Source organism: Protomyctophum bolini (genome assembly GCF_963924005.1).
Source record: "Protomyctophum bolini genome assembly, chromosome: 17".
Lineage (NCBI taxonomy): Eukaryota > Metazoa > Chordata > Actinopteri > Myctophiformes > Myctophidae > Protomyctophum > Protomyctophum bolini.
The window spans coordinates 33170266-33189398 of NC_137878.1; the positions used below are offsets into that span (position 1 = coordinate 33170266).

Here is a 19133-nt window from a genome sequence, read left to right on the forward strand (position 1 = left end):
AGCTCAATCCTAGAAAACGGACAACCCTATTCTGATTCGGTTAGTGGGATTCTGATTCTGACAAGAAGTAGGCCTAGTTGGGAAGTACTGCCACTCAACATGGGAGACGACAAGACGCTGTAACCATGCGTTGCACGTTTTGGGGAAAAAAGAAAACGACAAAGTGCCATCACGGTTTCATTATAAATCTGTAAAAATGATAAGTTTAATGGCAAACATGAAAATGACAGAGTGATTGTATCAGTCTATAAAACCAACAACACAAAAATACATGTATCTGTTTATGAAACCAATTTGACCATAGCTACCACGTGTGTGTGTGTGTGTGTGTGTGTGTGTGTGTGTGTGTGTGTGTGTGTGTGTGTGTGTGTGTGTGTGTGTGTGTGTGTGTGTGTGAGAGAGAGAGCGTGCACGTGCGCTTGCATTACTACTAATGAGGACCAAATTTCCCCGAACGCATGGTAGAACAATGTCCTCACAAGTTGTGTGTGTGTGTGTGTGTGTGTGTGTGTGTGTGTGTGTGTGTGTGTGTGTGTGTGTGTGTGTGTGTGTGTGTGTGTGTGTGTGTGTGCGTGTGTGTGCGTGCGTGCGTGCATATATTGATATAAAAATGTGTCAGTGTGCTCCAAAATGTCTTGATCAAAAAACATTCTCAAGATTATTACAAAAGGAGATGAGCATATAACCCTGCTTCTTCAAACACCGATAGAAGATGAGACAATGAAACTGAATAATAGAACCCCCAAAAAATAAAACAAAAATTTAATAAAATATGTTTTTTTTTCTCCAAGCCACAATCTTAACAGAAATTGCACTTCAAAATACTGGTCAGAGTGTAGAATAAATATTTGTAGTACCTTTCTATAGCAATTTTGGTCATTACAGTACATCGACACAGCAATAGTTATATTCTAGCTGTCTGGGGGGGGGGGGTTATTAGGCATAAAGAGGATGTGGATATAAAAATCTGTATCATTTATTTCCATTCCACCTGCTTTCCCTTTATAACACTGTTTCTCAACGTCTGGCCCGGGGCCCCAGCAGGGGTCCAAATATATGGTCTAGATCATGTGCCTGATGGAAGGAGAAAGGTAACAGTTTTGGACATATGAGGTTTCAGACAGAGACGATTATCTGTAACTCCGGGACCCTCAATCTACACTGCAAAATCTGAATTTTGAATTTGAATTTTATATCTACATTTATTTTACAAATAATGACAAATAATACAGTATATATAATATAATTATGTATTTGGGGTCAAGCCTGAATGGACCCTATGACGGGTCCATTTATTTGGTTCCATTTGAACACTGCATTCTGGACCCCTGGTGGACCGCAGACCTGAAGTTGAAAACCAGTGGCCTTATAGTACAGAATTGCATAATATAGCACATAAATAAATTAACACCAATGACATCAAACAAGAGGGTAAAAAAAGTTTTTTTTTTTACAAAACATACTGCATATCTAACAGTGTCTATATATATTATATATATATATATATATTATTCATGTAATTACATAATCACATCATTCTTTAAGCTGTACCGAAGTGTTTCTTTTCTTTTATCTCCAAAACCAGACACCAATGTTTGTCTTCCAACCAAGCCTCTAGTCCTGTTCAACCCATTTTTCAACCTTATCTTCATATAATTGGTCCTCACTAATGGTCATTATACAATGCCACCAATTCTAGGTACTACATGCACAATCGTGTTAAAGTATTCAATCAAACAAAAACAAAAAACTGGTCGACAGGTCTCTGAACTGTCCACAACAACCATCCTCTGAAACACAGAGTGACTGGACAGAAGTGGCGCCATCCTCACCCATAAAAGCCGTGAAAGCAGTGTCATTTTAGACTGTTGCGTAGGCTATTCAAAAATAGCAAATCTACAAGCTCGCAGCGTGTCACTTGTGCATCTGCTATTTTTGAACATCTAAAAGTGTGAGAACTACTGATTTAGTAAGGCATTTGCAGAATGGGCCTCAGGCCTTAATGGGCTCAAACAGCCATCATAGCGACGACCAATTATGCGAAGACACGGTTGAAAAAAACAAAACAAAAAACTGATGCGATGTTTTTAAGACGTTTTTCTTGCACTCGTCCCTATAAGGGCCTTCGTTCCTTGCCTCTCCCGTCAGCGGTGCGAGTGGGAGGAAGGAGCCTTCTTGGGGCCAGCTGCTCCAGTCTGGGCCTGAACGGCCCTCTTTGTAAAGTGTGCATCTGTAGCCGCTTGACACAGAGTGCCCGCCTTGGCATCCGACCGCGAGCAGCAGTGGCGGTTTGGCGAGGAGGAGGAGCGGTGACAGTGGCAGCCGGCGGGCGGCGTGGTTTTGCTCTCGTTCCTCGGCTCTCCTCCGGACGGCTCTGGTGCTGACAACAACGACGAGGCGGTTTCTTCTTCTGCCCTCCCGGGCAGGCGCGGTGGAGAGCGAAGGCGGCACGCAGCCGTTTCCCGGCTGCTTGCCCCGCGATGGTGGCGGGAGGAGCTGCTTCCGTCCTCCGCTGGCTCTTTGAGAGGGTCTTGTTGGCATCGGAGCGCAGCGGATGCCGGCCTCCTCCTGCCCTCGCCCGCTGGCCCTGATGACGTTGGGCTGCTGTGCCCGCCGCCGGTGTTCTTCTTCCCCTGGGAGCGATCCGTCGCCGTCCCCTCGCAGGGCTGGTACAGATCACATGACAATTTAGAACGTTGTAGACAAACCACATTGCAGTGCATGGTGGAAACTGGAAAGTATAACATTTACTACAATTTGGAGGTATTTGTGTACTTTACTTGAGTATTTCCAATTTCCAATACTTACTTTTACACCATCTCAGATCCACATATTATACTTTTACTCCACTACATTTATTTGAAAACTTTAGTTACTATAGTTACTTTGTTGTTTTGATTATTATTATGAATCATATATTAACCACTTCAGCCCTATGCATTTCAGCCATTTGAAAATGTCTTCCTGCATGGAGGCTGACACCACATTCAAACATGCCAAATGAAAAGAAAAAACAGAGATAGGTGACATCATAATATCATCCACTCCTCTAACCCCTCCCCCTTTATACAACAACAGCTGTGGGTGTGGCTTCAGTTCAGGTGGATCACCGCCCATCACCACCCACCAGGCAAACCAGGCATATACTTAATGAACTGGTCAACATAAAAATGACATTTTAACAAATACTATACACAAAAAAAGAAAAAAAATCTTCCTCCTTATATAATAATAATAATACCTGATGAACATGTTTTTTTTAAATCACGGCACTCCATCTTTAAGTACATTTTAAAGCCAATACTTTTCCAGATAATACGTAATGAAGCCTCCCTGCTCACCCTGCGATGGTGGTGGGAGCCGCTGTGTGTGCCGTCCTCCTCCACCACCGGCTCTCGCTGCTGCAGCAACGCAGCCGCCCCCCTCCGCCCCCTCCCCCTCCTCCTCCTCCTCTTCCTCCTCTCCCCCTCTGGCACCGGGCTCGGGCGCCTGCTGGCGTTCCAGGAACCCTCCTCGGTCCCTCCCTCCTGGTGTGGCGGAGTTGGTGCGGAGGGGTGGGGGACTGGCAACGGTGTCGGCGGGGGTCTTCTGGTCACCAGGGTGTACAGAGGGGCGGTGGAGCGGGGCTGGACCATGTGGATCCCCCCGATGGGGACCATGAGGCTGGGGGAGTGGGCGGGATGCTGGGAGTGCAGAGGCAGGTGGCTCAGGACTTTGGGGGGCGAGTCGCGGGGCGAGAGGACGGGCGCGGCCCTCTGCTAGAAGAAATAGGAGACAAAAAGATATATAATAATACCGTTGAAACCGTAGCACTGTGATTCATTCTCAGCCTTTTTCTGCCATTATTGTTTAACCCATTCTGACCGGGCACCCATTTTGGTGTTAGCATCATGTTATGCTTTACCTATTGAAAAATAGCAGATCTACAAGCTCATATCGCGCCACCGAGTGGCGCGATACGAGCTTGTAGGTCTGCTATTTTTGAAAAATTCGAAGAACGACTGACATTTTTAGAATCTGATCTCAGGTCAGAATGGGTTAATCAGACCAGTGTGTGTCCAGTGGGAAACCTCGTATGAATCTGATCTCAGGTCAGAATGGGATAAATGTATGCCATCGATGCAGTCAATGAAGTATAGGGTTTAATGGGATAGTTCACCCCCCAAAAAATCTTATTATCAATCACAAATACAAAACCACTAAAGTAAAAAACCTAAACCTAAACACCCTGCACAAATACCATACCATAAATACACAAATTAAAGTGCATCACTATACAGTGTTACTCTTAGTCTTTTGAATAACACACTTAAGTTTTAGTCCTGTTTTAGTCATCTGAAATCAAAAGAGTCAAAAGAAACCTATACATATCTTTTGAAAATAGCAGATCTACAAGTTCATAGATTTGCTATTTTCAAATGGCCGAAATATATAGGGCGGAAGTGGTAAATCTAAATATATGTTTAGTGATACAAATCTAAATCTAAAAAGTAACTATAGTAACTAAAGTTTTGAGTAAAAGTACAATATTTTCATCAGAGATGCAGCGGAGTAGAAGTAAAATGATTACGAATTGGAAATACTTTAAAGTAAAGTAGAAGTACCTCAGAATTGTACTTAAGTACTCTACTTGAATACTTAGTTACTTTACACCACTGGTTGCACACATGTATGTCTTAGGTTTTCTTAAGTTGCTCCACACTTTACAGGGAGCATGCACCTCCCTGAACTGGCCATAACCAACATGTATTCTAGGAATTATATTTGGATTTTGTAAGGAGTCAGTGTGCTGGAGTTTCATCTACAATATGTTTTCTTCATAAGCTGTCACGGAGAGATCATTTCTCACATGTATTTTGGTCTCTGTTATGGTGCGTATGTAGTATTTGTTATGCGTATAATTAATGGCGGTTACATTGTGGCATTTGCTAACCATGCCTCCCCACCCACCTGTGTGACCCTGTCGGTTTAAAGTCCTGGCATTTTAAATACGTTTCGCTTTTGGCTCACAAAGCTAATCTTGTGTGGTGAATAAGTCAAATCCCAGTAAGTCAACATTGAAAAAACAAATATAGATACCCTACAGTAGACTGGGAGGTTATTTTTTTTTAAGTCACACCTTTATTGGAAAAGGAAGGAAAGCCACCCGTCCACTTTTATATCGCTTCAGCATGGAGGTCTTAAAATAAACGTGCGAGCGATCTCAAATAGACACAGCGTGTTTTTTCTGGGCAGCCGGGTGATAAAACGAGGGGCAGAAGTATCGTTAAATAGCAACGATTGGAACCACATGTGTGTGACGAAAACAAAGTTGGTGAATATCTCACTTTGGCCTACCTATTTAAAAAAAGAAATGTCTTTTTGTGGCTTGAGGGTTCTGCTATGGTTTGAACCAGTGTTTCCCAATCAGGGGTCTGGGTCCCCCTTGGGGGATTGGGGGGGGGGGGGGGCACAATATCACTGGGTTGGAGGTAGTTCCAACATTTTACTAAATCAGAACTTGCTTTCATCCACTTCAACTTTGTCTGCCTGTATGTTCTCCAGTGGCGGAAAAAGTACCCTAAGGTTATACTTAAAACTATCAATACTGCAATATAGAACTGCTCTGTTACAAGTAAAAGTCTGTACTTAAAGTACCTAAAAGTAGTAATTCTGCAGAATATCTCATTTAAAGTTTTCAACTGTATAAAAACTAGCCCCTGCTTGTAATAGCCACTGTGACACATTGTGAGCTTGTAGATCTGCAGTTTTCAAATGGCCAAAATGTATTTAAGGCTTAAGTGGTACATGTATGCTTTGTAATAATAATAACTAGTAACTAAAGTTTGGATCCGAGATGTAGTGCAATAGAAGTAAAATATTGGAAATTGGATTTACTCAAGTAAAGTACAAATACCTGTGATCAACAAACATTTTACTTAGGTACATGTAAATGGTTAATGGTGCATTTATATAGCACTTTTATCCAGAGCGCTTTACATATAGATTGTGCATTTCATTCACCGGCCCATTCACATTCATACACCGAGGAAACCATGCAAGGCACCAACCTGCACAACGAGAACAATTAGGGGTTCAGAGTCTAGCTCAAGGACACTTGGGGCTGTATTTTGCGTGTCTTAAGTACCAGGTCTTATTACCTAACTTGAGTAAACTAAAGACCTGGAGGCGTGGTCAATGCCATTTGGCTATTCTGAGTGGCCAAAGAGCATTGACCACGCCTCCAGGTTTTTAGTTTACTCAAGTTAGGGAATAAGACCTGGTACTTAAGACACGCAAAATACAGCCCTTGGACTCTAACTCGGAGATCCCCGGGATGAGGATCCATGCGCTTTTCCACTCTACTCCTGAGCCACTGCCGCCCAGGCACTTAGTTACTTTATACCACTGTTCTCAATGAGATATCAGTCCAACACAGTCTATATTATCCATCCTAATCATAGATAACTACCACATAGGGGCGGCGGTGTGTGTGCTAATGTGTGCAAATATTAATTCTTTCAGCGCCATTGCCGTATAGATGTAGGTCAATTGAAGCCTATTTGAAGCCTACTACGCTTACCGCCATTGCCGTTGATTAATGGCAATTGCGCTTTTTATAGTGCATTCGATCGATCGAGCCATAATGCTATTTACGTTTGCCGGTTAGCTAGCTATGTTGTTGTCACAGCACTGGATCGTCTATCTTAGATCGTCCTCGCCATAATAATCCATTCTATCTGTTTCTTTCAATGGCCTGTATCTCCTATTCCTTGTTCCCAGATGGCATTTTTGGTCAAAACAATGTTTCTTTGACGGCACAGAGCCGACGATGTGGAGCTCTCCAGTGCCCCGGTTTGGATTCATATTGTAAACAAGGCCTGTCCAGGCTCCGTTCAGCTTACTAGGATAACACTACTTCCGGTAGACTGGAAATGTGGCTTTTCAAAATAAGAGCTCAAATGGGAAAAATGTAGCGTGAATTATATCCTAATTTTTAAATAAATGCTAGTGGGCTAAGTGTTAATTATGGAAAATGCAGCACTCACCAGCCTTGCCTTGGCGTCTCTGGACTGGCAGACTGCCAGGGTGTCGGCGGGGGCTCCTTGGAACTGGATGTCACGCCTAGGGGACACTCGTGTCAATGAGGACGCCCCCCGTTCCACCGGTGAGGAGGAGACGTGACAAGAAGACGGAGACAAGCGATCGGGCGATGGGTGCGATGCGGGAGATGGGAGGTTGCGAGTAGGAGACAGCTCCGCCCTCAGAGGCGTGGGGTCGTCAAGGGGCTGGTGGCAGGGTAAGGAGGGTGTCGAGGGAGAGGACGGTGCAGTGGGAGAGGAGGAGGAGCCCCTTGAGGTCGTCAACGCAGAGGGGTCGAATCGTCGACGGGAGAACGGGCCACGTCGGGCGCCGGCCGAGGCAACCGTGCACTTGGGAGCCCCCAGTTGGAGCGAGTTACAGTCTGGATGGGTTGGGTGCTGAGGAGGAGAGGAGGTGGTCTGCCCCCTGTCCTCCTCATCGCCCTGCGCGTTCTCCTCATCCCCAGTAGGGTGTCTGCTGTCGTGCGGTTCCGGGTGCGGAAGATCTCTTTGATCGTCCGGACAAGCTGAACGTTCTTCGCACACTCCTGTGGGAAGTGGAAAATAAATAAACAACGTCTGGAATCAGTGACCGCTTCTAGCAGATGAACCTGATCATCAATACGTCTCTGCTATAATTTACAATTTAGGAATTTAGCTGACGATATTATCCAGAGCGACTTACAATGAGCAAAATAAACACATCAAAGAGAGACAGTGTAGTGCCTCAGTTAATCTAGGATCACAGGTAAACAATAACCTAGCACCAGTCTACAGCAATATACAATAAATAAATAAAATCTGAGCATTTGAAACTATAGGATACCTGGTAATACAATGAACCTAGCATATGTGACTGAGGGATTGCCATTGGAATTTTTTGAATTTTCGTTTCTTCATGTCATGAAAGCAGGGAATCATAGCTTCAAATTGACATATTGGTTGTTCAGTTTGACCCACCAGTTTTGGAGATATGGCTTATAGAGTAATGTCTTGCAGAAAACGGTGAGTTGAGAAAACAGGCTTGAAAGGTTCACTTCTGTGGTCTTTAACATTACACCTAGCTACATTTATTTCATATTTCGTTGATATTTAAGAAAAATTCTCAAAGTTACGTTATATATATCGGGTTTCAATGTTTTGAATTACACATCACTACTGGCAATAACCACTTGAACCCCAGCGTCCACATTCCGGGCAGAAACAATTCCGAGCTTGTAGATCGGCTATTTTTGCCGAACAGATTCCGAATAGAATTTGACAGAAGAAATTGGGGACAAAGATACAGCTGTATCTCAAGTCCAGTTCTCGTAGGACTACAGGAGGTTTAAGTGGTTAAAAGTGGCTCACAGTGTCCCAGTGTGCTGCTGCTTCCCTCCTTCCTTCCTTCCTTCCTTACCTTGGGTGTTGACTGCAGAAGTGCAGAGCTTGCAGATGCAGGGTGTGGAGTATGGAGCGGGCAGGCAGGTGTGTTTGCGCAGCGCGTCAGGGCACTCGCGGTCCAACGACGATCCACACTCCTCCTCCACATCCTCGCACTCGCACGACTTCCCCCCTCGGCGGCCGCACACGCAGCCATAGCTCTCACTGGATCTGTGGCCCATTGAGAAGGGACACCAGAATCAACTATACATTTGCCTAAGTACTGTACTTGTTAAGTACAATTTTGAGGTATTTGTAGCTTTACTTGAGTATTTCCGATTGACAATACTTTGACTTCTACTCCACTACAGTACATCTCAGAGGCAAATATTATATTGTACTTTTACTCCTCTACAATAATTTGATCTGCATAATGACTACTTTGGTACTTTAAGTACATTTTGATGCCAATGCTTTTGTACTTTTACTCAAGTACATTTTGAATTCCGGACTTTTACTTGTAACAGAGTATTTCTATATTGTTTTTGCAAGCCGAGCCCGAACACTGTGACAGATTTTAGCGTTTTCTAGTAGTGTATGTAGGGCGCGGCGGTAGCTCAGGGGTAGACTGGCTGGATGGCAACCGCAAGGTTGCCAGCTTGAACCTGGGCTCCCCCAGTGTTAGTGTCGAAGTGTCCTTGAGCAAGACACTGAACCCCTAAATGCTCCTGATATGCTGGTTGGTGCCTTGCATGGTTTCCGCTGCCATCGGTGTGTGAATGTGAATGGGTGACTGTAATGATGCACAATCTATGTAAAGCGCCTTGGATAAAGGCGCTATATAAATTGACCATTTACCAGAATTGCAAATCCGTGTTATTTCACTGTGTTTGGGTGAGATCGGGTTGGCAGGGGGATAAACTGGACAGACGGGGAGAGGAAGGAAAGATATGTACATGTAGATTCCTACGCATGGCATAAAACAAGCAGCAGGTGTACGTGTACTGTACATGAGATTAGACACAAGGTGCATGTTAATCTAGAAAGGTGTGCTTCTCAGAGCACAGGACTCCTCCGGTTGTCTTCATAAGTCAAATAATTTGCAGGATAGAGTGATAGGCCAAATCGTGAAGGACCCTCTTATAGCACCACCATGCAGGCAAATTTGATTTGAAAGCAGGGGAAGTGCATGATCTGTGCAGCAAAAGAACGGTGTGGATTTATAAGCCCTATAGTCTTTATATCACATACAACACATGTCATCTCTTTGCTATCAGCCTTGGCACGTTTCAGCGACAGCTGTCTATTGACTCCGGCACTCGAAGCAACCATAGCTGCGATCGATACGAGTGTAACGCGATCCGACGGCAAGCGGGCCCCGCGGCACCTGTGAGAGGCTTTTATAACCATCTTTATTCATCCAGCGACTGTCTGTTTACCAACAGACAGTCGGTAACCTCGTATGTCCACGTTTCAACTTTGTATGTCTTTTCGTAAAATGAGCGCTACTTTGTCACACTCTCATAACCAAAGTGTCACGCAAATGTAGCAAAAACAGCAGATCTACAAGCTCATAATACGTGTGTGTTGAGCTTGTAGATCTGCCATTTGTAATCATTCCTTAAGTGAGTTAAGGTTTTATAAATATCGAACCTTGTGACTAAATCACAACTCCATTAGCTCCATTGGAACACAGGTTCCCATTTTCTGAAAAGTAACACTTTCGGACATACGTGGTTTCCACCCCGACTAGCGACATTTATTTTTTATTTTTTACTCCACACACACAGTGAGCTCACGCTGTGGCAGCCGGCCCGGGTTGGGGGTGTTGGAGGGGCTCCACCCGTAGGTGTTGGGGTTGTGTACCGAGGGTCCCTGAGCAAAAGCCCCCCACTTCACTTCACAGCTCCAACAGAGGGGCTTTCATAAGCCAAAAAACCAGAGACCCCCACCCTGCAGCCCACCCTTCCCCACTAACATCCACCACCCCTTCCAAACAAGAGTGGTGAAAGAAGTAGAGCTACTCCGAATATAAGTAAAAGTAGCACCACAATATAGAAATACTCTGTTGCACGTTATAAAGGCCTGTATTGGCATAAGTACAAAATATTTTCAAACGTTGTCAAAACTGTGTTGTGAGCTTGTCGATCGGCAATTTCGAACGATGAAGTATAAAATATGGCTAAATTGGTTAAAGTATGTTTTCTAATAATAATCTAAAACCGCAAAGTCACTATAGTAACTGTTTTCAAAGTTTTCAATTAATTGTATAGTGGAGTAAAAAACTGAAAACAGACATGACCGGTATTCAAACCAAGTAAAAGCACTGCAACATTGTATGTGAGTACAGTACTCGATAAAAAGTACTTTAGTTACTTTTTCCCACCGACTGCAAACAAGGGGAGCCCGCGGCACTGCAGCCGGCCAATAGAAACAGCAGAGGGAAACCCTGCCTGTGCCCATGAGCAAGCCAGCAGCTGCTGGTCCAAATTAAGCATGAAAAACACGGGAAATGAAAACAAAATTCCTTCGGCAAACAATCATTACCATTATAATGTGTTGCTTTTCCTTTCTATTTTGACTGCTTTATGGGCTGAATAAACCGAGGGGCAGGTTGGTATATCTTATGAACGGTGGCATTTATTTGCAAGGCTTCTTTCATGTTTTTTAACGTGGGCGCTGAGCAAAGAGAAATGTTACACACGTTCCCCCTGCTGACATGTTTGCACACACTTTACTGACATATTAAGATGACGGGCAGAAACCTTATATCTCCATATTTCAACTTTTTATGTTTTTTCTTCTCGTAAATGAATGCCACACTTTGTCATACAAGTTTGGGTAGCAAAATTTGCCGTTCTACATGAGCTTTTGGATCTGCTATTTTTGAAAATATTTTAAAGTTAAAGTGACAGCTGTTAAGTGTGTCTATGGGTTATTTTTTTATTTTTGTAACAATTAACAAGAGCTTGTGACTAATAACTGCATCCATTGGAACACTGGTTTCTTTTTTTCCCAGTATCCAGTTTTGGACATACATGGTTTCAACCCGACAGCGATGATATATTCAAGGAACAGCTGTGGTCACACGGCCTCTAATGCAAGAGCCATTCACAAATCACGCAGTAGATTTATCATCAGAAGTGCCGGGGCAGAATGAATGGGCCCTTCACGCAAAGCTCTGTGACAGCGCTTTGATAATTTCTTGTGCCCTAATGTACACCAAAGGATAAAACCTCAAGGCACACCTGTAGCCATGCGTGTGCAAATACAGTCTCTAAAACACATGTTATCACTCTTATCACACTGTTAATAGAAAATACAAAGTTTAACCATTTAAACGACCACTTCAGCCATATTCAACCTCTCCATATAATTGGTCCTCACTAAAGGCCTATTCACACTCTCACCGCCCGGTGAGTCAAAGGGTCCCAGATGTCCCCCTTTGCGTTTGCGTGGGACAGTCCCTCATTTCCAAGACTTTTCAGGCCTCGCACAAATTGAAACCCTGTCCCACATTGTGATTGGCCGGCATCAGTGTTCAAATGCCCTAATAGTCCCCTAATACTTGACTTTCTGTTGTAAAGCTCCCTCATTGTCTCTTTTCCTGCAAAATGTGTTTTTAAGCCTGTTAAAATAACATGATAAATATCCCCTAGCCCCTAGGCTACAGTACCAAGTCGGCCATACCACCCATGACCAGTGTTTTTATTTTAAAACGTGAGATGCCAGAGGGGTTTAATAACAACATTATAGGCAATATTAGGCCTATGGTTGAATATGACATGAGGCATTTTAACATAAATAATAAGTTGCTAACCACGTCCCGTCCCACTTGTCCCACACAAGCAATACTTCTGTACCTCGAATGAACAGTTTGGATCTGGACTGGTCAACCTACTCACCTACTCTCTGTTTTTACTAACCACCGTTTCGGTGTTCACCTTATCACCTAAAACTGGAGTATGAATGTAATGCTCATTATAATAATTATGGTAGAATTGTATTTACTCTGTCTGTGTCTCATTTATTTTCCTGGAAAGTTAGCATGATATAACGAAAGCCATTACTGTAAAAAATATAATATAATGACACACCCAGGGCCAAAATAGGGATGGCGGGTTGAAAGTCATTCTGTATTGGTACTTGATGCCTGTGATCTTTGGCGCCACGTGGTCTATGATGAAAGGCCAGCGTTGAAACACCTTGTTGCCTCTTTATTGTCCCCTGAACAGATTGAACAGAAGGTGACGGAAAGTGAGAACTGAGGCGTGAAGATGACTCACTCGCTGTTGGGGACACTGCGTGACGAACATATCGACTCACTGTTAGCCAGGGGAAGGCTGTGACGAACGCGGACGGACGGGACTCTCGGTGGGGGACTTGTTCGCAGACATGCTCCCCAACCTAAATCCGGCGCACAGATGGCGCGTCACAGTCAGCACACAGGGTCACTCAAATGTTTTGAAACGTTATCAAACAAGCGTCACGTCTAAACTCCAGGACATTAAAGCCCGCCTCTAGTATTTTTGAGGCGTTTTCTTTTCAGCGGGTTTCATGTTTTTCGTAATTGGAACTGGAACATCCACCGATTCCAGACTGGTCTAAAAATAAGAACATTTTGGGTGCAAAGATCAGCGCCCTCTTTGAGTCGACCGTGGGAATCAAGCTGCTAGTCAGCCAGGGCTGCTATGGAGCTGCTGAGACGAGACATATTTTCTCATGTTTTGATGAAAGAATCAAGACCCTGACAAACTGAAAGCACCACACGTCAATCAAAAGCAACCGTTGTCTGTTAGTAGTAGCCATACTGGAGACATCAAGTGGAAGCTTAAAACCGGCCAATTTGTTTTTCAGAGCCTGGTTCTATTTGGGAGTGTAAGTGCTCGACACAGACCGGAAGGAGAATGCTCGACACAGACCGGAAGGAGAAGTGAGTGAATGGAACAACGGATGGAGCGGAGCTTGGAGACTGCAGTAAAAAGCCTGTGATATTTGTAAACAGAGCAGGTAAAACCACACACACACACATGTGTACACATCCGCCTGGGTGACAGCAGACTGCTGGGCAAACGCTGGCACTTTGGAATGGAGGTCAGATCAACATATCTGCCTGGGTGACAGACAGCAGAGTGCTGGCACTTTGGCATGGGCGTAAGATCTTAATTTTCGGGCCTGTTAAGAACTCTAGTTCTGCCGGGTGTGGCTGCACTAATAACTTTGGGGCAGGCCCGTCTAGAGTTTAAATGGAAAGGTATCAGTCAAAAGGGAGACATCGGAGAGGAGGGATGGATGGGGAAGGATCAATTACATGTAGAATGTCAGAACAGGTCAGCTCCATATATGGAGATCTAGGGTTGGTAGAATAGAATGTGTTTCAACCAGACGTGTGTGGACAGTGCCTTGTGTAAATGAGGTGTCCACAGGGGCAGAGGAAGCCAGGTATCAAGCCAGGTATCAACAGACGGCCGCTGTTGGCTCAGACGGCGGGCCCTTGGCCCTCAACCGCGCACAGTTTCCACAACAGACGCAGGACTATAGTGCCATAGGCGACGAGGTACATACAGTACAGTACAGTGCATGCATAAGCTGCGAAGCTCATGTGCTCAACGCCAAATGCGTTGCCGACGCATGTAGACAGACGCACAAGGACTCCCCTATACGCTCTGGACTATATGCTGTATCGCAAATAGTTTTTTACCTCACGGGGCAGTATTTCTATCTACTACTTTTGATGCTTTTGTGTGACACTGTAGTATGATCAAATAAGGCAGTGTTTTTTTTATCCCTTTTCATATTTATTCTGAATTTGAGCCAAGACGTTTGATAAGATTTTGTCCACACAAACAATCAAAATATAAATTATTCTACAGTACGTACAGTTCTTGTAAATTAAGTAATGCAGATGTTTAACAATAATTTAACTCTTGAGAGCGTAAAATGAAACCAAATGGACCCTTTAGACATCTATACGGGTCATTTTTGTCATCAACTTTCCACCATTTAGCTGAGGACCACCTGGAACGTCTTCAAGGACCACTGGTGGTCCCCGGAGGTATAGGGAATTCAATTAATTAATTCATAATTAATAATTGATAATTGATAATTAATCATTATTATTATTAATAATAATAATAACATAAAATATGGAAATGAGAGGTTTCTGCCCGGCAGCAATGATCTAAACGTTTCTTACAGTGCTAACACAGTGGTTGAGTCACCTACCGTACCTACCGTCTGGCATAGAGGCTAACTGGTGGCTGGGGCTGGTGTTTAGGCCACGTCTGCACCTCCTCCCCAGATTCCTCCTTCTTCTCCTCCTCCTCCTTCTCATGTGAGTTTGACCTGCTCTGTCCTGCAGACAGTGGTTTACAGTAACAAAGTACATTTACTGGAGCACTGATTCGAATTTAATCCTATAGAACACTAAATCCAGGTGATTTTCACCCGGACAATCATGTGATTTTCATAATGTTGGTGGTGGGTGGGCCCTTCATGATGGGGTAGCTTCATGATGCTCAGTGACAGAAGGTAAGGTAGTATGTTGCTATTACTGTATATAGGAACAACTACACACAGAGGTGTTCCCAGCTTGAAATGTATAACAAGTGTTCCTGGTCTAAATGGGCTAACTCACATTTACAGATTTGACAGAGCAACTGGGGTTGAGTACTTAATCCACCACTACCTGCAGACTGTCGGCCCTCGTCGGTTGGTGTGTGGCCTCTTGTAGACTGCAGGCCCTTGTCGGTTGGTGTGTGGCCTCTTGTAGACTGCAGGCCCTCGTCTGTTGGTGTGTGGCCTCTTGTAGACTGCAGGCCCTCGTCGGTTGGTGTGTGGCCTCTTGTAGACTGCAGGCCCTTGTCGGTTGGTGTGTGGCCTCTTGTAGACTGCAGGCCCTCGTCGGTTGGTGTGTGGCCTCTCGTAGACTGCAGGCCCTCGTCGGTTGGTGTGTGGCCTCTTGTAGACTGCAGGCCCTCGTCGGTTGGTGTGTGGCCTCTCATAGACTGCAGGCCCTCGTCTGTTGGTGTGTGGCCTCTTGTAGACTGCAGGCCCTCGTCGGTTGGTGTGTGGCCTCTCATAGACTGCAGGCCCTCGACGGTTGGTGTGTGGCCTCTCATAGACTGCAGGCCCTCGACGGTTGGTGTGTGGCCTCTCGTAGACTGCAGGCCCTCGTCTGTTGGTGTGTGGCCTCTCATAGACTGCAGGCCCTCGGCGGTTGGTGTGTGGCCTCTCATAGACTGCAGGCCCTCGACGGTTGGTGTGTGGCCTCTCATAGACTGCAGGCCCTCGACGGTTGGTGCATGGTGTTGCTCACAATGCTCAGACTGCTGGCCCTCGTCACTTGGCATATGGCCTCGCTCACAGGACCAGACGTGCACCTACACTCAAAAGAGACACAGACAAATTCACCAACTCTGCTCCAGTGCGGAGACAGAAATTGGGAAGTGGGATTCTCATTGAACATGGTCATGGAACAAGGAATGATCACATCGTGATAATGCGTCAGGTGAAAGAGGCGTACTTTAGTGCATGACATATATGTTTACACTCGGAGTAAAATGAACACTGGCGCTAAAGTAAAATATTGAATAACATATAAATGTAGGTTTTAAGGCTAGAAGAGAAGTGGCATTGTAGAGAAGTGGACTAGTGAGAGATGAGAATGTCTCTCCCTCATTGCGGGACTGCAGGACTGGAGATAGTTACAGTCGTGAATGATCAGTTTCAGTCAGTTTTGTAGGTCGTACCTGGAGTTGGGCATTATCTCCGCTGTGCACAGCAGCACAGGAGAACTGTCTTTATATCCATGGTGTTGTTCAGTCGCTTCCCATGTGCAACACAAAAGTAGTGTTTGTTTTGGTTAGTAGCCTACTGCAGGCACAGCCATGCTGTTTCACGTAATCGCGTTGGACAAAACAAAACCAGCCAGACAACGTTAATGGCTTAATGCACATAGGATCCGCATTTTCAAACTGTCCACTCGTCGCGACGGACCCGACAACAGAAGTTGTGGGTGATTCTGTGCGATTGTGCATGGATGCTGTTGGCATGCCGTTGCTTGCTGTCCCATCCCATTGGCCAGAGGTGCGTGTGTGCATGGATGCATAGAGTTATACCGTTGGCTTTTACATCGTTCTACAAGCTCACAATGCTTTGCTCCATGTCACATTGACGAGCTTGTAATTTGGAAGCTTTTGATGGTCTGCGGCCAAATACACTTTCATTTGTCGGTCGTGGACATGAAAATGTTTGAGAACCACTGATTTACACGATAATTACCTCCGTAGAGCTCGGCCGTTGGTTGTCCTCTGGCTCCATTGGCTGGGTAACGATGGTGGGTGACATGGGTGACATGGTATAGATGGCAGGGCTGAGCCTCCTCTGTTTGCAGTGCAGGAGGGACAGCGCTATCTTGCTGGAGATCCCGGGCGGGTTGGGGTCGTACCTATAGAGGCAGTTATTGCATTTAATGGAGTTCATAGCTGAAGTTCAGGAGCAGGACCACACCTCCAATCCAGCTACCTCTAACTCAAGCCACCTCCTATATATAAGTATATAAGAGCCCATCCAACCCACGGTTCTCCCTCTGTTCTCACTTTCATCACCCCCCCCCCCTCCCCACCTCGGCTAAAATTACCCGATGACCAGCTGGATGGCCAGATGACCCGTCGTGGGACATCTTCGTTTCTGTTCATTATTCGTTTCGTTAATCGTTTCATGCAATCTTCTTTTCGTATGTGGTTAAACTTCTTTATTTGGTGGTGCGGTCCTTGATCGTGAAATTCCAACAATTAAACTGCATCGATATTTAAACGGCAACTACTACTTCTAGTGTGACTTCTCTGCATCTCTGCATGCGTGTGAAGGCGAGGTCTTTATGTCGTCAAATACATTGTCTGTGCATTTGCCAGTGAATCATTTGTGTTTTTCCCTGAAAAGAATCTTTCACACAAATATAATATTTTATATTTATTTACTATAATCTGGAGTCTCTGGATTCATTTCAAATCATTGAATCTTAGCCCCTCCTATCGCTACAAAAGAACAAATATCGTCCATGTAACGTATCGGCAACCATTACGTTGTGATGCATATCACTGTCGCTGTTAAAATGTATGGTTACGCCCCTAGTCATACCCGGTGGTAGTGGACCAGGAGGAATAAACGGAAGACTTGTCCACAGCAGAAGGGTTTGGCTTGGCGTAGTTCAGGTAGCACCAGCTGTGACAGGTGTTGGCCTGTAGGCTCAGCAGCGGGGGTCCCATGCATGAACCCGGGTCCTCCTTCTTGGATGTCTCTGCCGCCGCCTCGCCACTCTCCCCATCCTCCACTTCCTTAGGGCTGTCACCATCAGGACATTTTCAGTTGACGGTTAATTGTCATATAGAGAATTGTGTTTTAGGTATAGGTATTCAAATGTAGGTTAAGGTTCTTTGTTAATAAATCACGCCTGTGTGAAGTGAGGCGCTCTTATCATCATACATCATCACATTCCTTTCTGTCCTCACTTTTTATCCTCAAGTCCAATATTAGCTCTTAAACCCCCAACCCCCTAGGGCTAATCACTTGTGCCGTCCTTCATTTTCTGTCCTCACTTTTTATCCTCAATACGTACTGTACATTGCTCAGCTGATCAAATCATCGCTACGGGGTGCTCAGCCAATCAAATCAGCGTGCTCAGCCAATCAAATCATCGCTACGGGGTGCTCAGCCAATCAAATCATCGCTATTATATGGGGTCAGGGCCAAATTAGCCTTTGGGCCAGTAAGGGGGCGTGGCCCATGGGCCCTTGGCTCTCAGGTCCATGTGGTCCTGGGTTTGAAATGCCGATTTACAAGTTCACAGTGTGTTGTGCTGCGACACATTGTAAGCTTTCAAAAGATTTTTATACATTTGAAAACATTTTAATACTTTTACCTTTGGTAGTTGGTACATTTTAAAGCCAATACTTTTTGTACATCTTGAATCCCGGACTTTTACTTAACGAGTATTTCTATATTGCAGTATTGATACTTTGTAAAAAAAATGTGAGTACCTTTTTCCAACATGGCAAATAACTTAAATATACAAAGAAAAGGCCTACCCGTCCTCCTTCACCCGTTTCTGCTGCTGCTGCGTCTCGGGGTGTAGCTCAATGCTGTTGGACGGAGACAACATCCTCTTGTTGCCCCCCGAGCCCGACGACCTGGGACCCTCCTCGGACCACGCCTGAAACCCTGCCGGTGTACACGGAAATACCAACAGTTAACTGGAAGAAAACAATAATATGTAATAATGTGTGTTTTCGCAACGAACTAAAACCATAAAGAAAATGTCCTTTGTTTTTAATATTTTCTTAACACGTTACTGCCTACTACTGGGTGGCGCCAGTGCCAGCAAAATCTGCGAAATAAGCTTAGAAAACTTCTGCCCGTGCCGGAAGTGATGTAGTGTTGTTTCTGCCTAGGGAATGGACAAACCATCATCCCCATAGCAGCGATGTTGATCACTGCGGCTCTGATTAACAATTAAAAGGCTACAAACATGGCATGTTATGCAATTCTGAGCATAAATAAGACTAATAACCCTGTGCATGCGTACCACGGATTATCATGTACGCTGTTTCTACAATGAGAGGCTAGGCGGGGAAGCTAACCGAGGCTAAAAGAAAAAGGTAAATCAAAATTTAAATAATTTGTAATCAAATCTTGCGTTTCTCGTGGATG

At 44.7% G+C, this 19133-nt stretch overlaps 1 protein-coding gene across 1 annotated transcript in view; it reads right to left on the bottom strand.

The window, feature by feature from the left end:
• Window positions 1-216: 216 nt before the first annotated feature.
• Window positions 217-19133, bottom strand: part of hivep3a (HIVEP zinc finger 3a) — a 44623-nt gene continuing 25706 nt past the window's right edge. Inside the window, exons 7-16 of the mRNA XM_080787226.1 lie at window positions 18512-18644; window positions 17565-17768; window positions 16707-16872; window positions 15112-15805; window positions 14658-14778; window positions 8461-8654; window positions 7029-7609; window positions 3465-3758; window positions 3342-3421; window positions 217-2666 (exon numbers count right to left, since the gene is read on the bottom strand). Coding sequence (XP_080643352.1) covers window positions 2114-2666; window positions 3342-3421; window positions 3465-3758; window positions 7029-7609; window positions 8461-8654; window positions 14658-14778; window positions 15112-15805; window positions 16707-16872; window positions 17565-17768; window positions 18512-18644 — 3020 coding nt within the window. The 3' untranslated portion in view covers window positions 217-2113. The remainder of the gene's footprint in view (window positions 2667-3341; window positions 3422-3464; window positions 3759-7028; window positions 7610-8460; window positions 8655-14657; window positions 14779-15111; window positions 15806-16706; window positions 16873-17564; window positions 17769-18511; window positions 18645-19133) is intronic.